General features: G+C 33.9%; 2 protein-coding genes across 6 annotated transcripts; one reads left to right on the top strand and one right to left on the bottom strand.

Moving 5' to 3' along the window:
• Positions 1 to 845: 845 nt before the first annotated feature.
• CMT2 (chromomethylase 2) lies at positions 846 to 11,947 on the bottom strand. Of its 5 annotated transcripts, none has more exons than XM_088502433.1 (23): positions 11,499 to 11,947; positions 9,455 to 9,489; positions 8,667 to 9,354; positions 8,389 to 8,420; positions 8,183 to 8,285; positions 7,529 to 7,633; positions 7,329 to 7,448; positions 7,122 to 7,215; positions 6,701 to 6,843; positions 6,540 to 6,605; positions 6,210 to 6,455; positions 5,897 to 5,955; positions 5,753 to 5,819; positions 5,329 to 5,658; positions 5,122 to 5,190; positions 4,953 to 5,039; positions 4,797 to 4,884; positions 3,863 to 3,978; positions 3,685 to 3,786; positions 2,563 to 2,606; positions 1,738 to 1,807; positions 1,549 to 1,652; positions 846 to 1,393 (listed from the first exon to the last, which is right to left on the bottom strand). In XM_088502433.1, exons 1-23 carry the CDS (start codon positions 11,850 to 11,852, stop codon positions 1,207 to 1,209), a joined length of 3,309 nt encoding a protein of 1,102 aa, XP_088358559.1. In that variant the 5' UTR covers positions 11,853 to 11,947; the 3' UTR covers positions 846 to 1,206. The 5 variants fall into 5 exon arrangements, with proteins under 5 accessions (XP_088358559.1, XP_088358562.1, XP_088358570.1 ...); XM_088502436.1 differs by having other exon boundaries at positions 9,455 to 9,486; positions 11,499 to 11,920; XM_088502444.1 differs by having other exon boundaries at positions 9,455 to 9,755; positions 11,499 to 11,892.
• Positions 11,948 to 15,026: 3,079 nt separating this feature from the next.
• On the top strand, positions 15,027 to 17,983 carry LOC107621732 (uncharacterized). The gene is made up of 2 exons (XM_016323745.3): positions 15,027 to 15,352; positions 16,672 to 17,983. The coding sequence occupies exons 1-2, from the start codon at positions 15,027 to 15,029 to the stop codon at positions 17,981 to 17,983; spliced, it is 1,638 nt and encodes a 545-aa protein (XP_016179231.1).
• Positions 17,984 to 19,839: the final 1,856 nt, after the last annotated feature.

The raw sequence follows: 19,839 nt of genomic DNA, 5'->3' as shown, positions 1-19,839 counted from the left end.
TTAGTGAAATCTTAAGAAAATTGCTTAATCGACTGAAAAAAGTTCAAATAGACTCAATATTGTTAACATCATTAGTTCGTGTCCAGTAAAAATATTAGTAACTACGCAATTTCTTCTTTTAATGTATATAAAAATATTTCAATCCCGTTACGTCTTCACCCTTTATAATTAGCATTGTTTTGATACCAGTATTTTCTTAATCACTAAACACGTATTTTCTTTGTTTTGTTAATTAAAAAAATTTAAATACACAATTCATTAGTAACAACTGTATTTTTTATACGGGTATCAAGAATATTTGGTGTATAAATAGTATTTTTTAAATATTTTAATGTTGTAAAAAAAAAATAGGAATTATACTTCGTCGATAAATAAGTTGACAACAAGGCAGTGAAATTAGGTGCTTTTGATCCGAAGTCACTCAAGAACATAGTAGTTTTATTCAAGGATGAGGCACATCAGAGAGTATAATTCAATTCTAGCATTATCTTGCCTGACTAATCAAGAACAGTGTTGTATTCGATCATCATTGTTGGAATATATTTGGGATAACAATCATCATTCTTCATAATGTGGAATGGAAATAGGCAATGCCTAACAATGTCTCCATACACCAGCTTCTTTATGTTACTCTTAGCCCCTCATGCAGATTAGAAAATTTCTTGGACTGAAAATGTGAGTTTGACATGGATATGGAAATCCCCTGCTCTTTAGAAAATCAAACTCAGTACACAACATGAGAAATATGTCTACTCCACTTCACACATATACCAAGCACCCGAAGAGCATGCTCTGGGAAGAAAATAATATATTAAAAGAATAAAATAAAAAGTGCTGGTTACGGGTTACCAATGAAAAGGGAGTAGATAAAATACATAACACTCGTGATTTGTCTCACAAATCTATTATCGCGTGTCTACTTACATGAGATTAGATTTATTTTACTACTACAAAAGAAAAAGTTACTATTAATGACCTCAGGTTACATCCTGAATAAAGTTACTTAACAAATAGCTCATCAGCTATGCAAAATTAATGAGAATCTACTACGTAGCCAACTCAAGTGAATTTGCCGATACATCAGACAAACAAAGATTGCTGAGCAAGGAGTTTTAAATATCAATGGCAATGGCAGCATGCCGCTCAATTACGGGAAACCGATCAATGAAGAAGAAGAATAGTAACAGAACTACAGAAGGATGAATGCTAGTCAGCGTCAGTTTTGCCGAGTAGATCCTTTGATGATAACTGAAGATAATTGGAGAGAGAGAACTTGGGAGGAAGGGTCATAAGTGCCTCATTTCCACTGAGCTTCTTCATATATGCCATTCCAAGAGCATATCCTAAAGCCCTTCCAACAGGAACAGCAACCGCATTCCCAATTTGCCGGTACCTACATATAATAGTAATCTCGTATCATATCATGATAATAATGCTTAGTATGTGTCTGCTATCACAATGTATATGCTCCCTACAAAGTATAAACCCAGTAACCAATTATGAAAAAATGAATCCGTAATAATATTGATCAAAATAATAGTTTCAAACCTCTGTTTAACAGTCCCGCAAAATCTATAATAATCAGGAAAACCCTGCAGCCTAGCAAATTCTCGTATACTTAGGACTCGGTCCTGCTCTGGATGTAGTATTTTCTGCAAGAGTTTAAAATAAATAAGAAATCAATTTATACACATACACACACACATAAGAATATAAAAACTAAGACAAAGATAAGACCGTATTATGGCAACTTGGGAAGGTCAGTGCCGTAGGAACTGTCTCATCCCACCACAACCGTCCAAATGGCCTGCATATATACATACAAATTAAAATGTTTTTGGAAGAAGTTAAAAATTAAACTTATTTCAATAGTTACTAATTTGTACATTTGCTCTTTATATATTCGATTGTGTGAAAATTAATTCATGTGAGAATAATGTTTGGATAGTTTGATTGAAATGTGATTTTAAAATAATCTGTTTAGATTGTGTGGAAAATGTTGCATTATGATAAAATTACTACAATGGATAGGGAATGATTGTTCTTATTGATACTTGTGGATAATTTAGTAAAATTATAACACTGCAAAAAATAATCAACGTCTAAATGATATCAATTCTAAAAATAGTCAACTTCTAATTGTAACCATCCGTTTCAAAAAGTTGCTTAAAATTATTTCCCTCAAGACAACTTAAGGTATCATATTCAGATTACAAAAAAATATTTTGCACACCAAAAGGTGGTGCCCACTTAGTTACCCTTCAAATCCAAGCATGGAAAAAGGGGATGAGTGAGGAGTAGCAGAGTCCACACTTTAATCAAAGGCAGTACAATTAGTATCTAAATGGACACAGCTTTTAGTGTACAAATAACACTTTTGTCCAAAGTACAATTTTGATTGAAGCCACCCAAATGCATCTACTTTTTGAAAAACAATTTTGTTATTTTTTTGGATAATTTAAGCTGTTTTCCTTATCCATCCAAACCGGCTGTAAACATTCATGAAAATGTGAAGTAAGAAAATAAAAACATATACTACAGAGAACTGAACTGAATATATACCTCTTAGATCTCCCTTGTTCGAAAGTAAAGGCATAATCTGGAACCTGAAACCAAGAAGGATACAGTGAAGAATAGTTTTTAACCCTGTCTCACTATAGGCATGAATCAAGAACATAAAATATGAAAAATGGAACACAGATTGGCCTATTTTAAACCCAGCAACTTCTACTTGGAGATATCAAAAGCATCTAATTACTAAGCTAATTTTTTATTCACATGTGATATTATATGCGAGAATTTGTGATATATGCTGCAAATATTTCCATCCACTTCTTTTAAACTTCCATAGAAAAGCATAACTAGGAGAATAACAATTCAAGCATAACAAGCTGCGAAGAACCAACACATTTAAAACATTTAAACAAAAAAGTTAGTTTATACCTTAATAACATTTAAAATTATAGCTAAATAAATAATGTGACTATACATTCCATGCCATCCCTAAGAATCAACCCCGGAATGTAACGCTTAAACAACTAATTAACTACCACTTGTACTAAGCTTCATGGTTATATATTGCACTGATCTACGAAACTAAATATGGTTCTGGGACAGACCAGGCCGTTGTATGACTTGGAGTGACATAAGGTTTTGTCATTATGCCTGAGTCTGAGGAGTTTGTGGGCCAGATCAAGCATCTGGGTTTGTTCCCTCTGACCTGCTTGTTGTTCACCCGACCTTCTCAGAGTAAAATGCTTAACTTTAATGTGGCGGTGTAACCAGCTTGAGAGTCATGTTGTGGACCACATAATGGCCAATCAGGCCTGCTACGTCTATATATGTTCCCCCGGGGATCCAGGTCAAGCAGAATGAAGCTTGCCTAAAAATTAGCCTATATCCTATAGGCAGGAACATATACACTCATGTAATTTCCTTGTAGACGAACCATTTGATAATTAGAAACCCACCTAATATCCTAATCTAAAATATGATTTGGAACTTGAAAGCTATTTCTTAACCAGTATAAAAACAGATTAACTTAAGCATCAATAGTTTGTTATCATTTTATTTTTAACCCGTAGTGAAAAACAAATTTGAAATGTTTATAATTTCAATGCAAATAGAAATAGCTGAAAAAGAATGTAGACCACTTTCTGCGTGAAGGCAACAAAAAGACTTTACCAAGGGCTTTCCAGATGGTAGTAGTGTTGGACTCTCAGTTGGATGCCGCCTAACCACATTGTCAATTACAACTAAACCCGGAAGATCACGGAAATTTGCTCCCTAAAGTAGCATCAAATTAAGGGTTGACAAGGAATCCATCAAAAGCATAATACATTGACTTAATCAAGATTACAACCTTCCGTTTTGGAATTTGACAAACACGTAGGTAGTCATCTTCCCCCAAAATATAGGGTCGGTGATCATGTAGTAAACCTTCCTCTGTTGTTCCATTCAATGTTGACCCAGTCATCTCTACTCAAAATGCATAATGAGAACAATATAGATGAGCTATTTTTGCTGCAGAGCTTTACAGGCCAGAAACACAAATATAATGATAAAACGAAGAAAAACGGCAGACAGCGAAAAAAATGAAGTGATTATAAACAAAGCACAGGAGCCCTAACATTTAAGATGAACTGAATTCAGAAAAAGTTGGTTACTTAACATTACTCTTTCACAAATGAATAAGAATAAACTATCAAATACCATATGTTGCAGAATATACAAGTTTGTTATTATTTTAAATTTAAGTTGTTTTATTTAACCAGGACTAGGTTTAGGTTTTATCGTTTTTATTCAACCAGTTAGAATTGTAATCGATATGTCTATAGTATATATAATAAATTCTAGTGTAACTACTTGAGTTCAACCAATCGTTCATTCAAAACGTTTTTACCATATACATTTAACTTAGAAATTAAGACTAAAAAAAACCTCTTTGCTTTCGCCTTTGACACTTACCATTTAATAAAATAAAATAGCCAGGCCACCCAACTACACACAATTGGGTTTCACGACTGAAAAACCCAGGATCCATATAAGATCTAGAAACCCCAGAGTTCAACTAGATTTTTCTACAATCCAACATATTACATGCAGTTTAAATATCCTACAAAATATCTAGGTTATTTCATTCAGGAATTTTTTTGAAAACTAATTTCAAAAATTGACTGAGTGCACAGAAGGGAGTTCAGCATAAATCAACAACACAGAATGAAATGAAGAGGCAAGTGAAATTTTTAAGTCACTTTATGATTAGTCAGAGTGTACAGAAGGGGTAACATTATTACCATATTTAGTTGACCTTATATATCTCTGAAATTCTGTTTCTGGAGGATTTCTGTATGGCATTTCTTCACAAGTTTCGTGGTTTGTCACCTATATAACATTGAATTAGGTTAAAACCATGCTAACATAGAAAAGCAAAAGCAAGTGAAGAACAGTACAGCAGGAAGATCAGAGATTGCATCTTGAAGAACAATAGCTTTCTCAAGTTCACGAGGTTGGCCTTCATCATAAGCAACAGTATTGCGCTGTAAATAAAAGTCAAAAGCTAGTGAAGAATATACATGATGTCTGAAAGAACTATTTTCGATGAAGTGTGAGGATTAGTACCTCAAACTCTGTTGGAGGCCAATAGCTAACAATGACATCATGTGACGGCAATGGAAATTGAGGTAGAACCTGTTCAAGGATAACAGATCATCAACAAAATAAAACAGAAGTTCATCTTTCCAAGAATTTGAAGATAAAGAGACGGAAGATTAATGTTTTGGCAACAATCCCATCTTTCCAAACAAAATTCCAGATTCTTAAACCGACCTCACTGGGATGAGTACCCCACAAGAAAACACGCAACCGGAATTGTGGAAGACCATAACATCCAGCAGCAACCATTCCCAATCTTGCTTGGTAATTCATATGTACCAAACGACTCAATGCGTATCTTCCAAGTGAACCGTTGTCAAATTTCAATATGTCAACCACATTTTCCATTAAAACATACTTAGGCTTCAAATACTTTACTATGTCCATGAAAACTACAATCTGACGATTTCTTTCATCATCCAATGGTGAAGCAACATTTCTAAAGCGATTATATCCACTAACTCCTTGGCAAGGAGGGCCCCCACAAATAACATCAACTTCACCCTGCAATAATTTCAAGCCACAGATTTCTATTTAAAAGTGCGAAAAAGTACTTTAAGAGTTTTATCAAATCTACATTATCAACTACACAACTTACAGGAAGAGGCAAGATTTTGGAGATCATCCCTTTTCTCACAAATTCCTGTATGCTTTCCTTACAATTACTAAGATATAAAGAAGTGAGTACTAAGGCACCAACTATAGTAACATCACCTATCACAGAGAAAATCAAGAGATATACCTTAAGTTTTCAAGTGGCTCCCATGTATCCTCACTTTCACTGTGACCCCTCCAACGCACCTATTGAACAACAATGAGAAAGCAATCACTACCAAATTATGATCCCTTACATTACTAGAGACTTAACAAGCAACATGGATAAGAGATTAGATAGTAACGATTTTTCATTGCTAATGTAAAGGCATGAAGCATTATTAGGCTCTTTATAATTATCCACCATAGGGGGTGGTGGTATCAGAAGCATGTTATTATTAATTTATTATTAATAAAAAAAAGACAAAAGCACAAAATAATTTTGATATCGGATTCATTACCTTCAAATATAGATTACATTTCCCTGTTTCATTGGGATCACCATAGCATATATCAACTATCCTAGAAACTTCATATTCATCAGCAGGAAGATCATGAGCTAAAGAATCTACTTGTTTCTTTACTCCTTCTGAGCCTTTTGACCGTAATGGTAATGTCCTTTCTGTATCATTTCCTTTAAACCGTTTGCATAGCTTTTCCCATTCCTTCAAAAGTTCCAGAAAATCCTCAGCCAATTCATTTCTCACCTATACAATGAAGAAAGCAATGTTGAATGTGAAAAGTTCACATCAAATATCTTTTTGTTGTAGCACGGGATAGTCATCACTCACATATGTATCTGGATGGTTTAGTTTCAAGCTTTCAGTTGCACACTTGTTGCTATCAACAGCCCATCTCTGACCAAATCAGAAAACAAGAGTAAAACCAGTGTGGCATGGATGAGTTCATGGATACTCAGAATTTCATTAAAGATAAGATTTCTTCACAGTACCGTCACAAGGTTAACTGATGAAACTTTGGCACCCAAGCACAATCCAGTTGACATGCCACCACAGCCAGAATAAAGATCTAGTAGTAATAATTCTGTCTTCCGCGGCTCAGATTCGGGTGGACTTTTGGAAACTGCCAAGGCCTCTGTTGAGAGTATCTCAAGGCCAATAGGTGATGATAAATAATTATTCTTAATAGGATTACAAATCTACACAAAAAATAACATTTTGAAAAGCTGAGTGGGAATGAAATAAAAAAACTTTTAGCCAAAACTGGAGACCATTAACAAACATGGATCCTTGTATGCATGTGACAATTAAACAGCAGTAAGACTCTCCATCCTACATGCTTTTCCCTCTTTTCAGTAATATATGGAACAAAAAATAAAACCAAAATGCTTCCTAGGGTCAACTAAGACACACCTGCTGGTATGTTGCGGAATGTAGAATATTCCACACAATATTCCATATCGTAATAGAAGTCAGATGGTGAAACAGAAATCGACCTCCGATCAATCTGTAAGAACTCATGCAGAAAATATTTGGTTATTAGTATGACTAAGGCAATAGCATAAACGTCACAATCAATAAGAGAAATGCAATAGAGAAAGTCCCTTAAATGTGCCATACCCTAGGTGTTACAAGTGTTACATTAGCTTTTGCTATAATGCAGTCTATTAGGTTGTCATTCATTATTGATGAATAGAATAAACGCCGCTTGTCATGGAAGCTGCCTTCATCTTGGATTACCTGAAAGGCAAATGGAAGCAACATTCATGGCGCATCCTTTGACATTACCAATTAAACTTCATGACATACTCTATACTCACTGTATCTTGAACTCTGTAAAACCATTGGACTCTAAAATAATCTTGACCATCAGTTGTTTGGAAAAATTCAATAATCTTGCCAACATGATTTTCTTCTATGTCACCCTGCACAAGAATCATTTGAACATAAGTATAAATTCTTGTCTTGTCCACTTGAAATTTTAAGGTTCACCAGCTGTACAATGTACTGCTATAGAAAAACTACTATTAGTAGCCATATGCAGAAGCAACCGTTTCATATGGTGTTATAAATTAAGCAAACTATTTCCTCAGTGCAATATATCAGTAATTCAGATGTCAAAAGGTACACTTGCTATGTCCCAGCTAAATCCAAGTTATCAAAGGGGGAGATAACAGTATAAAAGGCTACTTACTAGACCGTAATCTATTATGATGTAGTTAGAAATTAAATTTAGGGGAAATCAGGAAATATCCTGTTCAAAAAGAAAAAGCACTGTACTTTATAAAATAAAGAAAGAAGTAATAAGATACAGATTTTAATGTGGTTCAGTCACATCTGACAAACTATCAGGTATGCAAATATGCCAATTAGAAAAAAAAAAAGGATGTTACACAGTTCAATTAAAAGTCACAACAAATTTTAATAGGACAAAGATGGCAGGAATATGCATGTCTTCAACTCTATGCACTTACTTTTATAATTGCACAATCACCAAGACTGAAAACGCAATTACCAATTTCTGCTTGAGCATAGTGGCATTTCACATTTACAATGATCTCGTCTTCTTCATCCTCGCTACAAATCAGCAACATTGAAAGAAATAATTATATAATCTAATCTAAGTTACGAGTTTAAAAGGAGCAACATATAAGCTTGTGAATTAGTAGTTCAAACTTACTTCATTTTGAACTTTTGGCCTTTATTTTGGTTCTGCATGCTTGAGCAGAAAAAATTAGATAAAAAGGAAAGCTAAAGAATAACAAATTTGCTCAGACTAAAAGTAACAAAGTTTTCCATTTCATAAAAATTTAAAAAAAAAAAGGTGAAGAACAAAAAAGATGGACTCATGAACATGTTATGTGAAACAAAAATGGCTAACAATTTCTTTCTTTTATACCACAGCATACTGAAATTCTGATAGCATGAAAAGAATCTCAAAAACATTGGATCATTAACCTTCAATTCGTAGCGCCATCCCCATCTTTTCTGAGCTTCATCATCTGGTATTGGATTGCCAACAAATGAAGGAATGCTTTTATGGTCCATTATTTCAATCGTTGTAGAAGCCACTTTTTTTTTTTTCTTTCTTGGTGGGCTGTCATCAAACTCTAGCAAGGCAAGGGAATCAGGACCCGTTCTGCCATTTTCCACCACCTCTGAGGAACTTCTCAAGCAATCTGTATCATCAATTTCAAGAGAGATTCTTGTGATGGTTTTAACTTCAGAATTCGGTTTAACTAGTGAATCAGAATTAAATTCAATCGGAAGTTCGGTGTCCTTGTCCTTTTGGTGAACTACTTTAGAAATTTCTTTTCTTGGAAACGAAATGACGTCCATGTTTTCACTGCCACTTGAAGATGGAAGTATTGGAGATTTCCTAAGGTTTCCACCAGACATTTTCACGTCTTGCAGTTGCAGACATGCCTCACCAGATGGATTTAATCTTGGAGACTGCCTCAATGGCTTCGCATGACACTGTTTGAAAAGCTTGATGAATTCCTTATTGCTTGATGCAGCTCCAAAGTTGTCCTTTGCCTTTGATGATTCAGAATGAGAAGTTGGTGTCAACCTTGGAGATCTCCTACAGCTCTTTTCCTGAATGCATTTTCCATCCAAAACTGATTTCTGGTCCTTCGTGTCAGCACTACAGAAAACAAGAAGCATAACGTGGCCTGGAATTGAAACCAAGAAAATACAATGATGGGAGAGTGAAGTACTAAACATGCTTTCTGGTTTTCACTCACATCGATAGTAATTGTGGACCCCTAGATCTTTGCTGCTGCATAACTCAAGAATCAATCAACAATATTTTAAACCATGAGATACGATCACACGAACACAAAACCAAAATAAGCTACGGTCAACATTGCTGTAAATTGTATTATTTGGTTATAACACAAGGAAAACAACAAGTTTGAAATTACCAAAACATAAATTAGAAATTCAAAAATGGGAGCATAAATGGCTGCAAAACCCACAATATACCAACCCAAATAATGGGGATGAGACTTCCTTGTGTCTGTCCTTGGTGGGAAACTCTGCAGCCTAAATATGTAGTTAAGTTGGTTGTACAGAGTTAAAAGCTTCAACAACTCACAGTTTTAAGTCAAATGCAATGCTTTAAATTCTGAAATATGCAGCTTAGTCAAAAAGGCATAGGCTTTTTCTTTTCCAAAAAAATTTGTAAATACTAAATAGACGCACATTACAATCAGCTACAGATATTAGTCCAAAATACAGATTAACGATTATAGTAGTAAATGTTAAACGAAACTAAGATCAAGTTCCTAACAAGTGAAATATTAAATCAAAGTAGTATTTGAGTAGAGCTTTTGTGTTTGCTTTCCTTTTTTCTTCATACTTTTAGCTAACATGTGAATGTTTTATATATAAGAAAAGATTGTACATACCATGATTTTAGAACATATTACAAAATTATTTTTATTATTTCCTTTTTTTTTTCTTATATTACTCTATCTTTCCACTTATTTTTACACATTTATTTAATAGGATTGTTGATGATTAATATTGTCTAACATAGCACTTATTTAGGCCAAATAAAAATTAAACATAAACACTGAAAGGGTGTACATAGATACAATTGGATTTGGTCAAAATCTCAATCCGATTCACAAAGAAAAGAAATCGGATATACACGTTTCTAACCTCCATCCTATCCCGAGAATTTTCTAACCAAACATGCGGATATAACAGGTATTTCAAAATACATCCTGGGCTTATATTCTTTCTTCATGAAATACTTCTTTTTTTTCTCCTTTTTGAGCCTGTTTACTTCAAAACTATTATTCAATATAATTTTCTGAAATAATATAAATAAGACAATCAATACCAAAAAAATGATTAAGACAACCTAACAAATAATATTATTTTTTATTTTTTATTTTTTTTATCAGATTGAATTTGTAGATGTGATACCTATGTATCTGCGGGTAAGATAATATCCGATAGCCCAACAAATCAACAAATCTGGAGCAGATACATATTGGATATGGAGGTTGGGCAGATCGAATTTTTTTTTTACACCCTTAAACACTTAACAGGGAGGAGACCCTTTTACATGCTCCCAGAGCACTTGCGATTCAAAAGCAATTATAGGTGCAGCCATTCATTCATATCATCTTATTTAGAAGATATATGGAAAAAGAATTAAACATATTAAGTGATTATAATTATGTTTTTAATTTTTATATATTGTCAGTACAAAAAAAATGTATACAAACAAACAATTATATATGATCACATCAAGAAAAATAATTATTTTTCATAATTCATATCAATCACATAAAGAATCAACTAAGAGAAAAAACAAATAAAACTAAATTAGTTAAATGTGTAAAATATTTTATTGACTACATAAAAAATAAACTCTATAATTGTTCATGAAATGTGTATTAGATGTGTTTTAGGACATGAAAGTGATCGGAGTACATGAATCAATTGCACCCAAGACAGATACTAAGCACAGGTTGAAATCTTATAGTCAATGAAATCCAGACCCAAAATGAGGTCAAATTGAAAGTGGAAGAGTTAAGTACAGCTGCTGGATCTTCGTCGAATAGCAGACCCCCACTTTGTTAATAACATTAATTAAGCATTATTATCTCTGAAGTCCGATCCAAACATGAGCATAAACAAGTAATCCTGCTATAATTTCTTACTAAGAAGAACATTACTACCAAAAATAAAAAAGAAGGGTAAAAGGCAATTTGCATGGAATGGGGAAGAGGAGAGAGAGAGAGAGAGAGATTAGATTTGAGGGAGACAGACCTTAAGAAGGCGAGCATGAGATTGAGATTGAGAATGAGACCCCGGCTTTCTCTTTTTGCAGCCCCCAACGGCGACCGCGTTGAGCCTGGAAGAGCGCCGGATTTCAGCCGCATGGGTGAGCCTCCGCATTCGAACACGTGGCACGGTGGCATTGAGAGCGGTGAACCTGGGAGATCTCCTCAGGTGTGTGCGGGGGGAGATGTCTGAAGGAGGCGGGGACGACATGTCCAAGGGAGCTAGCTCTCCGTTCGCGGACTCTGTGAAGGCTAAGCTCAAGCTTTCGGATTTTGACTTCAACAACGCCGCCGTCTCCATTGCGGATCTCATCTCATTCTGTTGCCTGCCATCTGCCATCCCATTTTGCTGAGCAGCTCACAAATCTCAAGTTCTCAACATAAATGCAGCCGCTACACTATTTCTTTTTAATGGATTACGATCCTGATAAAAACAATTTTAAAGTTTTTTAACATTATTTTTATTAAAATCTTTTATTGCTAATTTTCATAATTTCTTTGTTGGCAAAATGCTATATTTAATTATTTAGTTTACTCATTTACATATTATTTTCCTGGTCAATAGCAGTTAGTGAGCTGAAAATGTAAAAAGCGAGAGTGGCGTTGAGTTACCGCACAGAACTTTGTCCTTTTTCTACACTTGACACTCAGACAGTTAGACCTCAGTTCAGTTCACTGAGTCACTCTCAATTTTTTCTGCCACATTTTTCTCGCTTTTTTATTTTTCAGATTTAACTAAGAAAAGGTTTTTTTTTTTTTTATAAGAGACTTGAATCCACCATATTAGTATAAGAAGATTATGCCAATTGAACTATAATTTATTGATAATTAATAAAAAAAATTTTGTTCTAAAAAAAATATTATTTTTTATTTTTTATTTTTTTATTTATTTAACAAATTAAAGGTGAATTCAAAATATATGAAATAAATTTAAACATTTTTTAATAAGAAAAGCTTTATTTTTGCATTTTTAACAACTACTGCACTTATTAACCAAATTATTTTTAAAATACTAAATAATTTTAAAATTTCTTATATTTTTATTTCGTCCGTTATCTCATTTCTCATATTAAAATATTTTAATATTATTTCTACATGTACCAAAAAATATTTTTAAATATATTATCTATTATAATATACTTTATTTATATAGATAATTAATTATGTATATTATCATATCAATAAAAATAATTAATTTTATATTTATTATTTAAAATTTATTTTTAAGATATAAATCTAATTATTAATTGATTGTATAATTTTTTTTATATTTTTAGTGCATTAAAATTAAATTCTTTAACTTGATTGTATTTATCTTTTTACTATTTAACACTATAAAATATTTGTTTATATAATATCTACATAGCATTATATTTCTCAATTTTTTTTATCATTTGTTAATGTTATACGTTTATAAATTTGTACTACATAAGAAATAATAGAGAAAAATAATTATTATTATACTTAAGATAAAAAATTGTCTTTTGTAACCGTTATTAAGTAGGAAATCGAATTCGGTTCCTTTATGCTATATAACGATTGTTTGAAGTTTACAGACAATGTTTATCTTTTTATATCCATGTCCGACAAAACAATAATTTTATATAAAGATTATTTTATTGATTCATAGTCTCATACAATATTCTAAGCACGCACATCGTTTAACAATTTTCTTAGAATTTTAATGTGTTATCTGGATTTTGACAAAAATTTAAAAGAAGAAAAATATATAGTATCATAATTATTTTCTCACTCAAATTTGTATTATAGATTGTTGCATTTTTGTTTTAATTTGTCCAAGACCATCCATCATCAACTGTGGTAACTAACTAGACTTACACCATAGCAATAAATTAAAGGTCGGATAATGGATGATGCATTTTTTTTAAAAAGAAAACTTCTAGTTTATAATAGTTTTTTCTTCTTAAAAATAAAAGAAAAATAATAATTACTTAAAACGAATACAAACAAGTAAAAATAAATGCTGTTTGAAAAAAAATATATATCAACCAAATTGTTCCAATTCTAAGGGTATGTTAGAACTGTAGAAGGCATTGATTACGTACCAAGGAACTATATGTTTTTGACAGAACGTAAAGAAAATTGGAACCACGGAAATGTTTACACTTCAGAATAAGGAATCCCCATACTGGTACCAGACAAGAATTGTATTGGACACTCAATGGACTCTCATTTATATGCTTCTTCTAGTAGTTGCGTTTAAAGGAAAAATAAACAAAATAAAACAAAATTGCTTTGAAGCTTATAAATAAATAATTAATAAAAAGACTATTTGTGACTACATACATACATACATCAGTTTGGTTATTGAGGGAGGATCTTACGGTAACTCAAGTGAGAAATCATTGCTAGCTAGGAAAACAAATTAAATACGGGGTAATATATATATGTGTGGATGATTATTATAATATTAAGATTTAAGTGAGTAATTTGGGATGTAGTGTATTTTTATTTTATTTGGCTAATTTTAAAATTTATTGTTCACATTATTCTGGACTTTGTTAGGTAAAGAATGATTTTTGTAAATAATATGAACAATGAATTTTAAAATTGACCTAATATATAAAGTAAAAACATATTGCACTCCCAAATTATCCTCTTAAATCTTAATATTAGGATAACCATTCGTACACCTAGCGAATTGAATATCCGATATATCCATTATTCACATTGTTTAGTATGAAAAGTGCTAATTAGCTATCATATTTTTAATGGTATGAAATAAGGAAAAGTCTAGGAGCCAACAATTTTGTTAAATTTTGGCCAGCATGTAACCAACAAAGAAAAGTGAGCCATTGGATGAAATCTCACACCAATCTCACACTATTAAAACTATCATTGATGACTATTTGATGGCTACAAATCATCCCCTAGCATTCCTCATGAAATAATATCTAATAATATAGAATTACTCATTTTTTTTTTAATAGTTAAATATTAGCCAAATTCTAGACTTTCTTGTTTGCTATTTTCATTGTCTACCTATATTTTTTTAAGCAAAACAAATTAAATGTATAAGCCATCATATTAAAATAAAGGAAAAAATAGTGAAGACCTGGGCATGGGACAGTAAAAAGTCGGTAAGATAGATAGACAATTAAAATTGTAATTCGAGTGGTCCAATAATATAATGAAGCAAAATTGATGAGTGCTCTGGTACCAGCTACAACACTATTGGCGGACATACTAACTTTTAATATGTATTATTATATAAATCGATCGAGGAAAGTTAGATAGAGAGAAAAAAACAAGGAGAAACGTAGGGCAGATGCGATGAGAATGATTCTTCCAATGAAGTAATGTTTAGTTAACAAATGAAACAAAGCTCCTACTGGCTCTTGGCAGCCTCGAAAGCTTCGTTGACACAGCTGTGTTATTATTCTGACCTTTCTTCATAATAAGCACCCCACGTAACTATGAACTGTATGTCATTGCTTAGCCTTTCCCTTTCTGATCTTGTTTTGCTTTTGTCAAGAACCTGAACCTGAACCTGATGATGGAGAAGGAAGTAGTGACGACAAGGCCGGTGGAAGCGAATTCTCATCCTCATCACTATGGTGGAACCAAAAGCAGTTACGATGATGATGATGATGAGTATAATGAAGAAATAGTAGTAGGAGAGAAGCCATCAAGATTGGAGGTATGGGGATGGTACGTGTACGAGTTGTGCTCCTACATGGTTCAGAGTCTTGTCATTCCTGTGGTGTTTCCCCTCATAATCAGTCAGCTACAGCAGCTCTCCACTGATGACGAAACCCTTCGCCACCAATGGATCAATAACCACCATGGCATGCCGTGTCCTCAAAAGCAAATTCTTCTGTAAGCTAATAAGTCTCTCTACTCTCTACACTATACATTCGTTTATATATGCATGCAGCCAGGCCTGGCCTGCTGCTGCTTGCCTCAAACAAAATCTAGGCCAATGCACAAAAATAGGCTGTCAGGCTAATTTGAACCCAAGGCCAAAAGAAGTAACTCAGCTGCTCCTTAGACTTTTTGTCTCTGGAACTACTTGACCTTTTATATTTTCATATTTTTCTCTCTTTTTTTTGGGGGGGCTTTTGCTATATTTTAATCTGAAATTTTCTTAAGGTGAAAGTCGTCTTCTACAAATTAAAGAAAACTTTAATTTGCATGCTAATATACGAAATACATGCTAAGAACAACAATTTTATTTCGGGGAGGTCTACGGTAAATTAGTTAGTTATAGTGGTTATGAGTGTTCTTCAAATCGGAGTATAACATGTGGACTTTATTCATCTGGTTTAAACAATGTTTGAATTCATTAAAGGAAGGAGATAGATCCTCTCTATTTTCTTAACATTTGAGAGAATAAAGTGTAATTTTTTACTTTTAATTTTATAAATGGTATAAAAAATTAATAGAAGAGAGAAAGTAATGAAGGATGAGATTAAACACTAGATATCATGATAATAATTTAATGTTGAAGTATAGCCACTATTGCCATTGATTTGCATATGTCACCATTTATTTATATTCATTTCATTTTCGTATTTTTTAAAATGTAAAAAGTGTCTCTAACAAGATCATTTGGAAATTCCCAATAACTTTTTTTTTTAATTGAACAATGTTATATGTATTATTTTTATGTATACATTTTAATATATTTTTTATTTTTGATATTAAAAATAATTGATAGCATAGAAAAAATAAAAAATTATTTTTATATCATAAAAATATAAATCAAATATGATGTGTGTTACCATGTCGAATTTGGGAAACAAGAGTAAACAAAAGGCTGTGTTGTAAACTTGTAATTTTCAAATGAAAAAAAAAAGTCATTCTATTTAGTATAAAATATAATTTTTTATCTTTTTATAAATAATTTTTAATATTAAAAATAAAATAGTACTAAAAATAATAATATAGTACTCAATTTTAATTAATATAATAAAAAAATTGTGAAACAAGTCAAATATAAAATCTACTAAAAATGAACTTTTGTTAAATTTAAATTTTAGATTTTAAATTCAATTTTAAATATTTTTTTTCTTTGTTAAGGGTGCAATATTAACTTTCAAAACTTTGTATATAAAATTCCTCGCCGAACATTATGCTCTAGTGTGTTGACAAAGATACTTTAAGTGTGTTGACAAAGATGATGAAATTGAATGCAGGTATAGCAAGCTGACAAAGCGGACAATAAACATCACAGGCTCACACTTATCTTCGTTGGAATGGACATCAATTGCTTGGGGAGGAGGCCTACTCCTAGCTGCTCCAATTCTGGGATTCATCTCTTTCCACCTGGATGCCAATCAGTTCTACGCAATTATCACAGCTGCAGCCACAGGGGTTGGTGTCTTCTTTTGCCTGCCTGCCGGATTCTTCAAGACCACGAAGATCTTCATTCCCTACATCGCTGGGATAGCCCTTGCCGCCACCGTCGCCAGCACAGCACACACCCATTATCTCGCTCTCATGCTTCGTCCCTATGGAAAACCAACACCCGCCCTTAGGAGAAGAACCAGGTTCTTCCCAAGATTAAGTATCTCCAGCTGGTTCTCCCTCTATGCCACGGCTTTCGGTTCATTGGGTGCAGCTATCGTCTCATCCTTAACCTACCACATGCTTAGAGAACCCAGCGACCGTAACCTCTTGAGCCTTTGGGTTGTCTCAATCTTCAGTGGCCTCATATGGCTCGCCGGGGTGGTGCATGTTGTCCTCATTTCTCCCAACAGAAGTACCACCACTTGCTCCGTCTCACCTCTCTCCTCAAGGCTCTATCACTCCCTTTCTTTGTTCAAATACCCGCATGCAATTGGAGGCCTCGTTGGGGTTTTTCTGTCTTCTTTTGCCACGATGAGCATATTCACCGGAGGGGTGCTATTTGTGGTGGGTCAACTCTGCATGAGGCCACTGCACCTGCTTTATTTGTGGTTGGTGTATTTCCTCTTCCCTTTGGTTTCTCTGCCGCTGCTTCAGATCATGCAGCACTTTATGAGGGTGAATTCCGTTAAGATGCAAATACTCGGTTTTCTGCTGTCCATGTTCTCTTCCGGGTCAGGGTTCTACTTTTGGGAGAGCCGCTGGAGATGGAGCCACTTGCTGCTATTTGGGGCGGTTCAGGGCACCGCAACAGGGCTGCTACACGCTTTTGGGAGGGTGTTGGTGCTAAACTGTGCGCCTTGCGGGAAAGAAGGTGCGTTCTCGGCGTGGTACGGATGGGTGAAATCCGTGGGGCTCTGTGTGGGGTTCACGGTGGGGTCGGTGGCTGCAGGACGCATTAGGGCCTCTCTGGGGGCCGCATTTTGCTCTGGTATTGCTGGTATTGTTGTTCTTCTGTTTGGGAATGTGAGTGATGTCGGAGGTGCTGTTGCTGCTGGCCATGTCGCTGAGGATAATAGTGGTGACATCAGCGAGAGACCTTCCCGTTCCCATGTCGGTGCATCAAGCGGCTTAGATTCCAAGGAATCTGTTAGTGTTTGAAACTCCTATATCATCCTTCCTATCCCGGCCCCATTTATAAGACAAGAATGAAGCTTACTTGCTTACACCCTCATGTTCTGCGTCTTATATATGTGATTATTACATGATTCTTTGCAAATGATTCCAATGTTCTTGTTAAATTGTTTTAGACGTATCTATATTACCCAAGGTGCTTGTACTTGATTAATTTGAATGATATATATTGAGAAAAGGATGTGATTATTGTTATATCTCTTTCATATATTTTATAATATAAAAAAAAAATTGTATTAATTGTTCTAATTGTTAGAAACAAGAGACCAAACTAAAGAAAGTATTTTGTGTATATTCAGTCTGATCAAAAGTACAATATATAAGGGGTATTTATAGGTGCTAAATGAATCAAAGTAATAAAGGCATAGAATTCTATAATTAATATACAGATACGCTATATAAATATAAACGATACTAATTGATCTAAATTGTGTCTAAATGTTTTTTTAACATCCCCCTCAAACTCAAGTGGAGCTAAGGATACCAACTTGAGTTTGGATAACAAAGTCCGAAAACGAGTCGGGTGGTGAGCTTTCGTGAAGATATCAGCAGTCTGATCCAGTGTTCCAATAGCAATGAGACGAACAGCATCAATAAGGATGCGTTGCCGAACAAAGTGACAATCAATTTCAATGTGTTTGGTGCGTTCATGAAACACATCATTATGTGCAATCTGAATAGCACTGCGATTATCACAAAAAACATCAGTAGGAGACGATTGAGAAGCACTCAGATCTTCGAGAAGCCAACGAACCGAGATAACCTTAGCAGTGGTGTCAGCGAAGGCACGGTATTCAGCTTCTATGCTTGAGCAAGCAGTGAACGTTTGCTTCTTAGCACGCCAAGAAATGAGAGCGTCGCCAAGAAACAAACAGTAACCAGTAGTAGAACGACGATCAGTGGGATCACTAATAAACCTATATTTTATGATGTATTTTGTGCTCAATTTAAGTGATTTATTCAATCCTTTACCCACTTATTCATGTAAATTGCATGGTTTTACTTTTTCTTCCTTATTTTATGATATATGTGAAAAACATGTTTCCTATGTTTTAAAAATATTAATTTTAATTATCCTTTAATACCATTCAATGCCGTTATTTGTGTGTTAAGTATTTTCAGATCTCATAGGGCGGGAATGGCTTAAAGAACAAAAAGGAAACATACAAAAATGGAAGGAAAACACAAAAATGGAGTTTTGAAGAAAAGGCAGCGACGCGAACGCGTGCCTAGCGCGAAAATTCAGCGACGCGAACGCATGGACGACGCGGACGCGTGCTTTGAGCAGAACGCAAATGACGCGTACGCGTGACCGACGCGTACGCGTGACAAGGAAAACTCCCAGATGACGCGAACGCGTGACAGATGCCACGTATAGGAATCTGCAAAAAATGCCCCCAACGATTTTTGGGCTGTTTCTGACCTAGTTCTCGGCCCAAAAAACACATATTAGAGGCTATAAAGTGAGGGAATGCACCCAAACAACGAAGACATACACATTCACAATTATTAAGATTTAGATGTAGTTTTAGAGAGAGAGAGGCTCTCTCCTCTCTCTTAGGATTAGGATTAAGTTTTAGGATTAGGATTCCTTTTATTTTATTTTATGATTACTACTTCAATGCCAGGTTCAACGTTCCTTTAATTAATATTTCTCTTTTATTTTTATTTATTCCAATGCTTTTACTTGTTAATGTTCCAATTTAGCTTATGAACCTTTTCATGTTAAGATTTGAATTTTCTTAATTAATATAATTTGAAATATTTCAGATTTAAGATTTCTTTCTTTTATTTATGTTACTGTTGCTTCCCATCTGAAGGCA

Source organism: Arachis ipaensis, chromosome B10, assembly GCF_059453495.1.
Source record: "Arachis ipaensis isolate K30076 ecotype BB chromosome B10, ASM5945349v1, whole genome shotgun sequence".
In the NCBI taxonomy this organism is placed as follows: domain Eukaryota; kingdom Viridiplantae; phylum Streptophyta; class Magnoliopsida; order Fabales; family Fabaceae; genus Arachis; species Arachis ipaensis.
The sequence above is the reverse complement of the archived record's forward strand: the minus strand, read 5'-3'. Positions and strand labels throughout refer to the sequence as shown.

Excerpts from the sequence above, each read along its gene's own strand:
- CMT2 (XM_088502433.1), bottom strand. The coding sequence starts at position 11,852 with ATGGCAGATGGCAGGCAACAGAATGAGATGAGATCCGCAATGGAGACG. Across the intron at positions 9,490-11,498 it reads CTCATGCTCGCCTTCTTAAG|CAGCAAAGATCTAGGGGTCC; the intron begins GTCTGTCTCCCT and ends TGAGTTATGCAG. Across the intron at positions 4,885-4,952 it reads CAATCTCTGATCTTCCTGCT|GTGACAAACCACGAAACTTG; the intron begins GTACTGTTCTTC and ends AATGTTATATAG.
- LOC107621732 (XM_016323745.3), top strand. The coding sequence starts at position 15,027 with ATGATGGAGAAGGAAGTAGTGACGACAAGGCCGGTGGAAGCGAATTCT. Across the intron at positions 15,353-16,671 it reads CCTCAAAAGCAAATTCTTCT|GTATAGCAAGCTGACAAAGC; the intron begins GTAAGCTAATAA and ends AATTGAATGCAG.